The 14351-nt window shown below is 42.1% G+C and overlaps 1 protein-coding gene across 3 annotated transcripts in view; it reads left to right on the top strand.

Annotated features, from left to right (window-relative positions):
• LOC141139147 (C-type lectin domain family 2 member B-like) overlaps window positions 1–14351 on the top strand; it is a 64174-nt gene that overhangs the window by 29226 nt on the left and 20597 nt on the right. Inside the window, exons 6-8 of one of the 3 annotated variants that reach the window (XM_073624990.1) lie at window positions 3426–3491; window positions 7167–7302; window positions 11168–13451. In XM_073624990.1, coding sequence (XP_073481091.1) covers window positions 3426–3491; window positions 7167–7272 — 172 coding nt within the window. In that variant the 3' untranslated portion in view covers window positions 7273–7302; window positions 11168–13451. Of the gene's footprint in view, window positions 1–3425; window positions 3492–7166; window positions 7303–11167; window positions 13452–14351 lie in introns of those variants that run through there. The other 2 variants (XM_073624989.1, XM_073624991.1) reach the window with 2 other exon arrangements.

The raw sequence follows: 14351 nt of genomic DNA, 5'->3' as shown, positions 1-14351 counted from the left end.
AAACTGTCATTTGAAGTAAAACACATAGCCAAGTATTATTCTCCACAATTTTTTTTATTGTGCATTAAAAAAAGAAAACACAATTAGACATGCTAACTGCCAATAGAACTTAACCAAAAAGTGCATTCTATGCATCCAAAAATATAGAAAATATACCAAATCATTATTCAACCAAAAAAATAATGTCAAAGCAATAACTCCAAGGCCAATAATAAATGACATGTTATCTCCTCCGATTTATGGCTGGTTGACGAACGGCTGTTCAGAAACGAAAAGCACGAATCAACACTCGCCAAACTTCTACTAACATGAAATTAGCAGAAGGAGCCCAAAGGGTGGCGCTAAAGAGCTGAAAAACAACGTAGTACGTCACTACGTTTGTATTTGTTGGCCAACAATTGTGTGGCCGTGTGTATCCAAGACAAGTTTGGGCCAATGCCCTTCGGACAAAAGTCCATGGTTTTGTTGGCCAACAATCCAATCGTGTGTACGAGGCTTTAGGCTGTATGTATAGACACAGCTGCTACTGTGCATAAACCGCAAGCTGTGTGGTGTAGTATGTGTGTAGGGATGAGCCAAACACCCCCCAGTTCGGTACGCACCAGAACTTGCGAACAGACCAAAACTTCACACGAATGTTAGAACCCCATTGAAGTCTATAGGACTCGAACGTTCAAAATCAAAAGTGCTCATTTTAAAGGCTAATTTGCATGTTTTTGTCCTAAAAAAGGGTTTGGGGACCCGGGTCCTGCCCCAGGGGACATGTATCAATGCAAAAAAAAGTTTTAAAAACGGATGTGTTTTTTCGGGAGCAGTGATTTTTAATAATGCTTAAAGTGAAACAATAAAAGTGTAATATTCCTTTAAATTTCGTACCTGGGGGGTGTCTATAGTATGCCTGTAAAGGGGCGCATGTTTCCCGTGTTTAGAACAGTCTGACAGCAAAATTATATTTCAAAGGAAAAAGTCATTTGAAAACTACTTGCGGCTATTAATGAATTGCCGGTCCGACAATACACATAAAAGTTCATTGATAAAAACTGCATGGGATTTCCCCACAGGGGAACCCCGAACCAAAATTTAAAAAAAACTGGCGTGGGGGTCCCCCTAAATTCCATACCAGGCCCTTATCCGAGCACGCAACCTGGCAGGCCGCAGGAAAAGAGGGGGGGCGAGTTCCCTTGTTAAAGGGGGCTTCCAGATTCCGATAAGCCCCCCGCCCGCAGACCCCCACAACCACCGGCCAAGGGTTGTGGAGATGAGGCCCTTGTCCTCATCAACATGGGGACAAGGTGCTTGGGGGGCTACCCCCCAAGCACCCTCTCAATGTTGAGGGCATGTGGCCTGGTACGGTTCAGGAGGGGGGGTGCTCTCTCGTCCCCCCTTTTCCTGCGGCCTGCCAGGTTGCGTGCTCGGATAAGGGTCTGGTATGGATTTTTGGGGGGACCCCACGCCAATTTTTTTTAACATTTTGGTGTGGGGTTCCCCTTAAAATCCATACCAGACCTGAAGGGTCTGGTATGAATTTTGAGGGGGACCCTACGTCCTCTTTAAAAAAAAAAAAAAATTTTGATTCGGTTTTTCCCTGTGGGGAAATCCCATGCAGTTTTTATCAATGAACTTTTATGTGTATTGTCGGACCGGCAATTCATCAATAGCCGCAAGTAGTTTTAAATTACTTTTTTTTTCCTTTGAAATGTCATTTTGCTGTCAGACTGTTCTAAATACGGGAAGCATGCGCCCCTTTACAGGAATACTATGGACACCCCCCAGGTACGAAATTTAAAGGAATATCACGCTTTTATTGTTTCACTTTAAGCATTATTAAAATCACTGCTCCCGAAAAAACTACCTTTTTTTTAAAACTTTTTTTTGCATTGATACAAGTCCCCTGGGGCAGGACCCGGGTCCCCAAACACTTTTTATGACAATACCATGCATATAAGCCTTTTAAAATTAGCACTTTTGATTTCTCCCATAGACTTTTAAAGGGTGTTCCGTGGCTTTCGAATTTGCCGCAAACACCCCAAATTGTTCGCTGTTCGGCGAACTGGCGAACAGCCGATGTTCGAGTTGAACATGAGTTTGACTCGAACTCGAAGCTCATCCCTAAGGGTCCTTTCACACTGGGTGGTTTGCAGGCGCTATTGCGCTAATAGCGCCTGCAAACCGACCCGAAAGTGCCGCTACTTTCATTCCAGTGTGCGCTGCACTGGCAGGACGGTAAAAAAAGTCCTGCCAGCAGCATCTTCGGAGCGGTGAAGGAGCGGAGTGTATACCTCTCCTTTACCGCTCCTGCAAATTGAAATAAATGGGACGGCGCGGCTATACCGCCGGCAAAGCGCCGGCTCTGCAGAGGTGCTTTGCGGTGGTTTTTAACCATTTCTCGGCCGCTAGCAAGGGGTAAAACCGCCCCGCTAGCGGCCGCATACCGATGCCCGCCCCAGTGTGAAAGGGCTCTTAATGTGTGTTTTTTTTTGTTTCGTTTTCTGAATTGCAGGGCTGTTCTCGAGCAGTCCAGGGACGAGCTGTTGTCATAAATTTAACTCCTTTCTAGTGGTGTTGAGTAGAAGAATGGGGGTTCCTGTCTGACCATGCTGCTTAAAGTGGTAGTGAACTCTGTACTACCACTTGTACCTACAGGTAAGCCTATAAAGCCCCATACACACTATCAGATTTTCTGCTGAGTTTTTCCTTCAGATTTACCAAAACCATGTAGTGCAAGGGCCTGCCTGATTGCATAAACATTGAAACTCCTAAGGTTTGACTTCATATTATATGGTTTTGGTAAATCTAAAGGAAAAACTCAGCAGAAAATCTGATAGTGTGTATGGGGCTTTATAAGGCATACCTGTAGGTACTGTGAATATCTCCTAGAGTGCATGCAGCCAGTGACATCATTTTTTTGGGATCGCTTGAAGAGGGATTAGAACATCTGTCAGTTTTTATTGCTGTCTGTGCCCTCATCATGGAGATTCACCCGCTCTATTTGTCCCGTTTACCGTTATCAGTAAAAGGAAATCACAAATTTTGTGTTGTCCCCAGAAAAGCAATAGAGTGGAAATCTTCCAATGGGGACACTAGTTCATGTGACCTGGGGGGTCCCCAAGGAATTCCCTTAATTTGCAGGGATTTCCTCTCACTTCCTGTTTAGCTACGGGACAGAAAGTGAAGGGATATCTACCCAATGGGACACAGTTGGCGAAAAAAAATAAAATCTGATGGGTTATAACCCTCCCTTACTCTATCCAAAATGGAAAATGTTTTGCCTATAGTTCTACTTTAAATAAACATTCTTTAGTAATGTTTTACTGTACCCACACTTTCTCATGAATTTTGTATCTATTAAGGTCAAAATGCACCCCTTGCCACTTGGTACAGCAAACTTCACTGCTTCCACATCATCCTAACCATTGCTCTTTCAGGTTAAATACTAGGAGGGACAGATCAAGCAATCAGTCTGGAAAATGCTTGTTGGTAGTCACAGTAGGGTGAGGACTGTGACTATATTACTCTAGACTGCTAATTCTGCATGCCTGACCTTGTGAGCATTGTAACACCCCAGTATACTGCATGATGTGATGACCTTGTTGAGCAGGGGTTCTTGACTGGGGGTAACGACTGGGACTGGATTTCAAACCTTAAAAAAAAAGTTAATAGGAAATGGAAAAGCTTCATTAATAATTATACAGAAAGGGGTGATATTCAATAAATTGAGTAAAAATTATATAATTATAAAGTAATTAAACCCAACCAAATTAAGTGATGTGCTAATAAGAGTCCCAAAAATATGTAATAATTCAAATAGTACAGAATTGACACTCAATAGCTTGGCATATGGACTAATTCACAACTGATGAAAGCCTTGCTTACCAGAACGTAAGCCAAAAGAAACAGGTGGCTTTAACCCTGACAAGGTCTTGACACGAAACAGTCCCAGCAGGATAAATCGTTATACGACTCAATCACCGGTTGGCATTGATAGCATCCCAGATGGCAGATTATAAGTGCAAAAACTCCAAACTGATGTAAAAAACATCAACCAGTGCAATAACGGATATAATGCAGCAACAACACACAGAGGGCCTCCTTACCAAATCGCAAAATCAAGAAGCAGATATCCCAACGAACAGATCAAACGCCAGCTGCATGTGTTGGGGCTAATGGATGGATGGATATAACCCGCAGCAATGAGCCGGAGGTCCCATAACTCCCATGTTTATGATGAACCAGTCCCAAAACTCATATTATTTCTGGCACCGATCTCAGTTTGCCAACACTTACAAAGATCAGTCGGTCTGTTCAGACAACTTGCTGTTGAGCTCCTTGATAGACTCAGTCTATTTTTGGGACTCTTATTAGCACATCACTTAATTTGGTTTTTGGTGTGGTTTAATTACTTTATAATGTTATAGTTTTCACTCAGTTTATTGAATATCACCCTTTCTGTATAATTATTAGCACAGCTTTTCCATTTCCTATTTGCTTTGTGTTATCCCACAATAAGCTGCTGCTTTATTCTATTTATTCTTGCGCAGTTTTTTTTTCTTTCCTTAAAAAAAAAAAGTTGACGAGTAGCATTTCCATGTTTTAAGTCACAAAAATCTCACCAGTTGTAGCCAGTTTGTGTGTGTGTGTGTGTGTGTGTGTGTGTGTGTATTTATTCGTCTGAGGCTCGATTCACACTAATGCGTTTTTTGATGCATTTTGCAGATATGCAGGGAAATTTTTTTAACATGGATTCCTATGGAACATGTTCACATCAATGCATTTTTGTGCCTCTGCGTTTTTGGAAAGGGTCGGGGACTTTTTTTACCGCAAAATGCAGCGTTTTGCTTGTAATAGAATTCAGTGGACCCGCATCCAAAACACAAGTACCGCGTTTTTACCACGATTTTGCTGCGATTTTCGGCTTTTTTTTTTTACACTGTATATAGCTGGTTGCTAAGAAGGGGGCCGGGAAGACGGCCGCTGCGTCCTTAACAACCGATGAGGAGTCAGCTGACTTCCAGCTCAATGTAAAAAAAGCCGGTTAAAAAAAAAAATCGTGAAAAAAAAAAAAACAGCGTGGGGTCCTCCCCAGGTCCATACCAGGCCCTTGGGTCTAGTATGTGTTCGGAAGGGACCCCCATGCCAAAAGTTAAAAAAAAAAATGGCGTGGGGGTCCCCCAAAATCCATACCAGACCCTTATCCAAGCATGCAGCTCGGCAGGTCAGGAAAGGGAAGTGTGAGCCCCCCCCCCCCCCTGAACCAAACCAGGCCGCATGCCCTCAACATGGGGAGATGAGTGCTTTGTGGCAGGGGGGGCTCTGCGCCCCCCACCCCAAAGCACCTTGCCCCATGTTGATGGGGACAAGGGCCTCTTCCCGACAACCCTTGCCCGGTGGTTGTCGGTGTCTGCGGGCGGGGGGCTTATCGGAATCTGGAAGCCCCCTTTAACAAGGGGGACCCCAGATCCCGCTCCCCCCTATGTGAATAAGTATGGGGTACATTGTACCCCTACCCATTCACCTGGAAAAAAAGTAGTGTAGTGTTAAATACAGTAGACAGTTTTTGACAAGTCTTTTTTATTAAAAATCTTCTTCTCCCGCATCTTCATCGTCTGGTCTTCTCCTTCTCCCCCTGCTTCTTCCGCTCTTCTTCTGTCTTCTTTGTCCGGTGTTCTTCTTCCTCTGTCGCTGCTCCCGCCGACGACCCTCCTCCAATGCTGCGTCCCGCTGATCTGTCGGCGCCGATGTACTGCATTTCTTAAAGAACGATGGGGGCGTGGCAATCAGATTACGTCATCAGAATGGCACGCCCCCTTGTGACGTCACGGACCCATCATGCACTGGGTTGTGACGTCATAAGAGGGCGGGGTCACCGGATGACATCACCCGGTGGCCCCACCCCATGCCTTTTTTAAAGTCTTTGTGCAACGCGCACACAGCATTTCAGCGGGAGAGAGCGTCGAGTCAACATCGGAAGAAGAAAAGAGGGAAGAAGACGTAGAAGAACCTGGCAGAAGGCACAGGACAGCGGGAGAAGAACCGGGGAGCGCGGAGAAGAGTGGAGAAGTCGGAAGAGACCCCCGGGGCTGCCTAATAAAAGACTTGTCAAATACTGTCTACTGTATTTTTTAACACTACGCTACATTTTTTTTTTTTTTTTCCAGGTGAATGGGTAGGGGTACAATGTTGTACCCCATACTCATATGGGGTGGCCGTGATCTGGGGGCCCCCTTATTAAAGGGGGCTTCCAGATTCCGATAAGCCCCCCACCGCAAACCCTGACAACCACCAGGCAAGGGTTGTCAGGAAGAGGCCTTGTCCCCATCAACATGTGGGCAAGGTGCTTTGGGGTGGGGGACGTAGAGCCCCCGTGCCCCAAAGCACCCATCCCCCCCATGTTGAGGGCATGCGGCCTGGTATGGTTTGGGGGGGGGGCTTGCTCGTCCCCTCCCTTTCCTGACCTGCCGGGCTGCATGCTCGGATAAGGGTCTGATATGGATTTTGGGCGGACCCCCACTTTTTTTTTTTTTTTTTTTTTTTTTTTAATTTTGGCATGTTGGTCCCCTCCGAAACCATACTAGACCCAAGGGCCTGGTATGGACCTGGGGGGGACCCCACGCCATTTTTTCTTCAGCGGGAAACCCGCTGACAACTGATGACTCATCGGTTAAGGACGTGCGGCCTGCTTCCTGGCCTCCTCCTAAGCAACCGGCTATATACAGTGTAAGAAAAAATGTAAAATTGTGGTAACGCCTGACAAAAAACGCGGCAAGCACTGCACAAAGCACTGCAGAAACGCTCAAAAGCAACATGCATTGGTGTGAATCGAGCCTGACTCAAGCTTCTGTGTGTTTGTACAGGTTGTCCTGATGAGCTGCAGACTAGGTCATTCCCTGCCATGTCTGCATTTTATTGGAATACAAAAAAAGTGATTTGGTTTAGAGATGAGTTCAGAGGACTCCCAGGCTCATCGCTGTTGATTTCAGAAGTTTGGGGAAGAGGGTATAGGGACATATTGGGCAATACATCTGTGACCTGTAATTATAAGAGGGCCAGGAACCCCTGCTCTAGGGCTATCACCCTGATCCTAGCATGTTTTTTTAAGTGCAGTATAGATAAATGATTGGGTGAATTGTAATTCTACAAGTGAACTGATTGATTTGATAATCCCATAGACTGAACAATCTTTCCGGTTTGAACTGTAAGACATGGAACCCCAGCAACCAATGGAAAACGGACTGTTCTTCTAAGAGAAAATTTATCTGTGTTTCTGTCCAATAAGAGGTGTGCCTGGACATTACCCAGTTTAAAGTAAGTCCAATTTGAATTTAATTTTTAGCTCTGCTCCCCCTATTGTCATTGATTCTAGGTGGGTCTATCTATCCCTCAATCCCCTCTGTAGTGAATGCAGCCGAAAGCAATAATTTCATCACTTTCAGAGCTGTCATTTCCTGGTTGTTACAGCCAGGGAAGCATCTAACCAAGCTAGATCTGTGCTTGGAGCTTAACCCTTGTGATGGCAATAAAGTTAAATTAAAAAAATTATTTAATTCAATTTTTTTTTTTTTAACCACTTCAGCCCCGAAAGATTTTACCCCTTAATGACTAGGCTATTTTTTGCAATCAGGCACTGCGTTGCTTTAACTGACAATTGCGTGCTCATGCAATGTTGTACCAAAACAAAATTTATATCCTTTTTTATTCCCCCACAAATGGAGCTTTGTTTTGGTGGTATTTGATCATCTCTGCTTTTTTTTTTTTTTTTTTTTTTGCGCTATCATCAAAAAAAAGACCAACAATTTTGGAAAAAAATATATTTTTTGCTTTCTGCTATAAAGCATATCCAATAAAAAATGGCCTAAATTAATAAATAAATTAGATCCAATTTTCAATATGTATTCTGCTACATGTTTTTGGTAAAAAAAAAATCCCAAAAAGCGTATGTTTGCACAAAAGTTATCACGTCTACAAACTAGGGGATATTTTTATGGCATTTTTATTTTTACTAATCATGGCGGCAATCATCATGTGGTGGGTGTGGTGTTTGGTTTTTTTTTTTGTTTTTTTTTGTTTTGCAGCAGACAGATCGGACACTTTTTGAGGACCAGTGAAACTAATCCAGTGATCAGTGCTGTCACTGTATAAATGACACTGGCAGGAAACTGGTTAACATCAGGGGCCATCAAAGGGTTAAGTGTGCTCCTAGGGAATGCTTTCTAACTACGTGGGGCATGGACTGACTGGAAGAAGGAGATCTGTGTTCCTGATTAGCAGGAACACAAAATCTCTCTTCCTCTATGACAGAACAGCGGTCTGCCTTGTTTATATAGGCAAGATCGCCATTCTGCCTCTCCAGCGAACAATCAGTGGCCACCGGACCCGCTGATTGGCTCCCGCTGTGTCCAATCACAGCGGGAGTGGGTTGGCGGCGCGCGCATGCCCCAGACCTGCACAAAATCACATACAGGTTTGCAGTATATATGCGGTGGGCGGTCCGGAAGTGGTTGATGAAACCGCTATTGCCTTGCACTCACCTACAAATGCAAAGGTGCACAGGGTGTGCACATGTATGTAAACCTTGATTATACCACCAAAGTCAGGTATTGGAGTGAGAGCAAGAATTCTAGCACCATAGCCCCAAGTTCACTCTAAACTGATAAACAGTAAGGGCTATAACCTCCCTGGCGGTTTTTCAGAGTGTGGCTCGGGGTTAAATTTCAGTACCATTAGCGGTAACCCCGAGCCACACTCGGGATTGCATTGCAGGATCCTGGTGCATTGTACTTACCTTGTCCCCAGGATCCTGCGATGTCCTCCGCCCCGATGTCCTGTGTGCCGGGCTCCATTCCCTGCAAGCGTCACGATGCACGGGGACGGAGCCCGGCGGCAAATTCAAAAAATTTAAAACACATACAGTACACTAATCTTACAGATTACATTACTGTATGAAATCATTTCACATCCCTTTTATCCCCAGTGCTTTGTCCAGTGCTCTGCATGCAGTTTTATATATTTATTTATTTATTTATTTATTTATTTATTTATTTATATATATATATATATATATATATATATATATATATATATGATTGTCCATAGCAACCAAAAAGTGTCCCTTTACGTCAAAAGTGGTTTTTGACCAGCGATAGTGAATTGTTGGGAAATTATTATTATTATGTTATTTATAATATTTATGATTTTGTGTTTCAAACTTTATCATACCCGGGATATCTACTAGACTCTTGGTGGACAGATTTAAGTGTGTTATTGCTAAGAATTACAGGCCTACAATATAAAATGCCAAATTTCTATGCAAAACAATTGTACCGCTTTGAGACGCAAAAATCTGACATAATCATACCACCAGGGAGGTTAAAGTGTCACCTATTGAGATTTTTGGTTACCAGTTTTGCGATATCACAGATGCACACAAGTTTAGACAGGTTTGGTATCTATTGCAGCCCGATCTTTTATATTTTACAAAAAAGTGTGTGCTTTTTTTTGCTCTAAAAGTATGCATTGATAAACAGTTGCGCAAATGTGCAACTAAAATTCCAACTACTATCATTTTTGTCCTTTTTTTGTTTTCAGAAAAAAAGGCCTTTTTTGGAAATTTGAACTAGGATTTTTTGCTAGCAAATGACTTGGAACCCCAAACTCTCTCTCTCTCCCTCTCCCTCTCCACTTTTTTTGCATTAAAAAAATAAACGTTGTTAGCCCAATTTTTTGTATAATGTGAAAGATGATGTTATGCTGAGTAAATATATACTTAACATGTCATGCTTTAAAATTTTGCACGCTAGTTCAATGGCAACAAACTACGATACTTAAAAATCTTCATAGGCGGCGCTTTAACATTTTTTACAGGTTGCATGTTTAGAGTTAGAGGAGGTCTAGTCTAGAATTATTTCTCTCGCTCTAACGATCGCGGTGATACCTCACATGTGTGGTTTGAACACTGTTTACATATGTGTGCGTATGCAGAGGGACGGGGCGCTTTTTTTTTTTTTTTTTTTTTTGGAGCACTTTTATTCCTATTACAAGGAATGTAAACCTCACACAATGACCTCTTCTGTTATTGTTCAATTTCATATTAATAATACATTACTGCACTTTTCATCAAAAGATCTCAAAGTGCTACAGGTTAAAAACAAGAAAGAAAAATTAGCAGTTTATACAATGAAACTAACATTAATCTTTGTACTGCATCTGCCTTTGTTGGTCATCACCATTACAGAACATCATGACCTTGACATATACAAATTCAAAGCATCCTTTCTGAGAAGCCAATATCATCTTTTTTTTTTTTTTATATTGCAATTAAACTAAGACCCCAGATCTCTCATTTATCTTTTTTAAAAGCAAAAAAAAGTATTTTTGCCTTTTTAAAGGCAGAAGTCACGTCTGTCTGGTCCTCCAAGAGCATAGAGCTAAGTGGGGGCTATCTTACCCTTACTTGGCTTCCTGCCCAGGCACACCACAGATCGGATCGGCTCTGGGCTAAACGACAGGTCTGGGAAGTCCAGAGACAACCAGGAAGCGGCAGGATGGAGGGGAGGCACCTCTCCCGCCGCCTCTAAAAGTCATCCCGTGGCAAATCCGCCACCAGGACCAATTTTATCAGACGCAGAATTGCACGCAGTACAAAAACTACACCAGGGTTATGGCAGCTAGATGCTGCCATAACGGCATTTAACATCAAAATAATGATGTAAATGTACTGTGGGCGGTCTTGAAGTGGCTAAAGCAGAAGTGATTACAACTGAAGTTTAATCAACTTAGGTTTTAGCCTTTCTTGGTTACTCCTTCACCTTTCAGTAACTTGAAAATTAATAAAAAAAAATTCAATTTTCTATTGCATACCTTAATTTTGGACCCAGTGGGTCTCTGTACTTGTGCAAATATTAGAATTCCTTGTTGGGAGGATCTCTATTCGGAGAAATGGGCTGTGGCTTGTAAATGACATTTGTGAGAAGTTCCGTGTGCAGTGAAATCAGAGAAGGCAATTTTAGTACAGGAGAGGAACCTGTGTGAGAGTGAAGGTAAAACTGGAGTTCACGATTACAGTGGGTATAGAAAAGAATCACCCCCACCCCCCCACCCCTTAAAAAAAAAAATCTAATTTTGTTTCTTTGCACCCTGAAATGAAGACAGACACCATTTTCATTTTATCCAGCTGTGCAACTTATAACATCCAAGTGAAAGATAGAACACCAACATGTCAGAACAAAATAAAAAAAAGATAAAAAAAAAAACAATCACTGGAGCTGCTGACCAAGATGGCCGCTGAGGTAGATCGTGGACTGACATGCTGCAAACACTGGGCGTCTGACGTCTATACAGCCGGTGCATGTTTTTGATATGCCGCCGGCTTCCTTTTGAGCAATCTCCCTCTTACCTATCTAGCTGAACTGCAAAGGTGGCAGCGAGAGCGGTCGAGGCAGCATCCCTGACTCATAGGAGCGGAGACCTGTGAGAGACCCGACGGGAAACAAGCCTGTGGAGTGCCGGGAGTTCCTTCAAGAACGGAGTCAGGAGACGGCGGACGCGGGGAGGCGGGAGCCTCTGCAGGTCTGCGGAAGCTGACGGCAGTGGTCCTCGCTTGTGAGCGTCCTCTCCGACAGAGTCATCAGGAACGGAGCAGCAGAGAACAGACGGACCCGGGATCTCCAAAACATAAAGGTCAGCTGCCTCACTACTAAGCTACTAAACCATTGAATGTCACAGCACATAGATCGGAGCTGCAGGCAGGACATAGGAGCAGTACAAAACCCTGCTTCCATGTCTCTTATGTCATCTTCTGAAATATTTTGTAGATTTGAAATCCGTGCAACATACTAAGGACTTAAAAGATATAGCTCCTAAAATAAATCAAATGCATAAAGAGAGAAAGGAAGAAAGTAAAGGAAGGGAAGGGGAAGGAGAGAGCAGAGGAGAAGAAAAGGAAAGGAAAGAAGGAAAAGAAGAGGAATTCTACAGCCGGTTATACAAGTTGATACATATATTAGAGGTAAATAAATAAACATAAACTACTGAATTAAAGGGACTCCAAAGCAAGTAACAGATAACAAACAACGGGACAAGGGGACTCCTTCGACACCCATTTGCCTCCTCTTTTCCTTTATTTTCCCTAATGTAAAGATAAAAGAGCATCAAAAGAGAGTTGATAAAGAGGTGTAAAAAAAAAAAAAAGAGGGGGGGAAAAAAGGAAAAAAAAAATAGAAAAGCGTAAAGAGTGAAGGTAAAAGAGTAAAGAAGGAAAAAAGGGAAGAGGGGATAAAGAAGAGGGGAAAAAGAGGAAAAGAGAAACATGGCCCCTAAGAAGAGCAGTAAGACACCGGAAGCGCAAAGTAAAAAGGACAAAATAGAAGGTATTAACAAAAGCACTACAGGGGTACAACCAACACAACCAACTGATATTAAGGAATTTTTTCAACAGTTACAGCTACAGCTACACTCCCCTCAAGTAACTCAAATACTACATACATTACATGATCTGTCAAATATATTCGGAACCAATAGAAACATCTAGATCATCAGGGGAAGAGCAATTAAACCATCCCAGAAATAGTTCACTAATGGACACAACAGGGTCTTCAAGTGAACAAAAGGAGGAAGATAAAGAAAAATGGGACATAAGCGCATAAATCCGTTCGCTTCCAACCAGAAAAGATATGGATCCAGAACAGATATGGATCAATATGTACATAGGCTGGAAAAATCATATAAAGAAGAGATTCAAGAGCTTAAAATAACTACAAAAGATACGCAAGAAAAGATGGGCATAATGGATAAAAGGATGTTAAAAACGGAACAGGAACTGTCAAAGATAAAAAAATGCAGAAGCAAGGAATCCAACTAAAGCAAGTAATAAACAACTTAGACGAACAGGAGAATAGAAGCAGAAGATCCAACATAAGAATTAGAGGTTTAAAAGAGTCAGTGGGCCCAAAAGAGCTTATAACACTACAAAAAATATTCCAGGAAATTACTCAGGATATTGACAAAAGATTTAATTATTGACCGAGAGCACCGAGCAGCAGGAATAAGGAAACCAGATATAAACAAACCTCGGGACGTTATCTGCAAAATGCATTATGCTCATATTAAGGATAAAGTTATGATTGCAGCCCGCCAAAATAAGAACATCCAATTTGAAGGAGAATCTCTCCTGCTCTTTCAAGATATATCAAAATATACATTGGATCGCAGAAGAGCGCTAAAGCCCTCGTGGAGCAATTAATAAAAAACAATATTCAATATAGATGGAAATTTCCATTTCAGCTGCAAATTCAAAAGGAAGGACAAACCATCTCATTCAGAGAGCTGGAGGACTTACCGGAATTTTTAACGGTTCTAGAAATCTCAGAGCTAGCATTACCGGACTGGCCCATAAAATATATGCAAACATTTAAGAAATTATAAGCGGGCCCTTGACGGGGGAGGGGGGATGGGGAAGCGGGGTATAATAATTGGAAAAGTCGGAATATTCAGGAAAAATTTAAACATGGGTTGGGGGTGAGGGCTGTGTTTTTTTTTTTTTTTTGTGTTTTACACTAAGATATATAAATGTAAGAGTTAATACACATGTATTTTTTTTTTTTCTTACACAACACAGAGGAGATAATACAGACTTTTATGACATAGGCAGATGGTTTCACCAAGAGGTATGAAATATACACATAGGTAGATAATGAGTTCACTAAGCGATATGAAAAGGTAATTACGAAGGTACACAGTTAACCACTTCAGCCCTGGACCATTATGCTGCCTAAGGACCAGAGGTCTTTTTCCAATTTGGCACTGCGTCAGTTTAACTGCTAATTGCGCGGTCATGCAATGCTGTACCCAAACGAAATTTGCGTCCTTTTCTTCCCACAAATAGAGCTCTCTTTTGATGGTATTTGATCACCTCTGCGATTTTTATTTTTTGCGCTATAAACGGAAAAAGACCGAAAATTTTTATAAAAAAAATGATATTTTCTACTTTTTGTTATAAAAAAAATCCAATAAACTCTATTTTAGTCATACATTTAGGCCAAAATGTATTCGGCCACATGTCTTTGGTAAAAAAAAATGTCAATAAGCGTATATTTATTGGTTTGCGCAAAAGTTATAGCGTCTACAAACTAGGGTACATTTTCTGGAATTTACACAGCTTTTAGTTTGACTGCCTATGTCATTTCTTGAGGTGCTAAAATGGCAGGGCAGTACAACCCCCCCCCCCCCCAATGACCCCATTTTGGAAAGTAGACACCCCAAGGAAATTGCTGAGAGGCATGTTGAACCCATTGAATATTTATTTTTTTTGTCCCAAGTGATTTGAATAATGACAAAAAATAAATATATTTACAAAAAGT

This window comes from Aquarana catesbeiana, linkage group LG04, assembly GCF_042186555.1.
Source record: "Aquarana catesbeiana isolate 2022-GZ linkage group LG04, ASM4218655v1, whole genome shotgun sequence".
NCBI classification, from domain to species: domain Eukaryota; kingdom Metazoa; phylum Chordata; class Amphibia; order Anura; family Ranidae; genus Aquarana; species Aquarana catesbeiana.
This window is presented reverse-complemented; position numbering and strand designations above follow the sequence as displayed.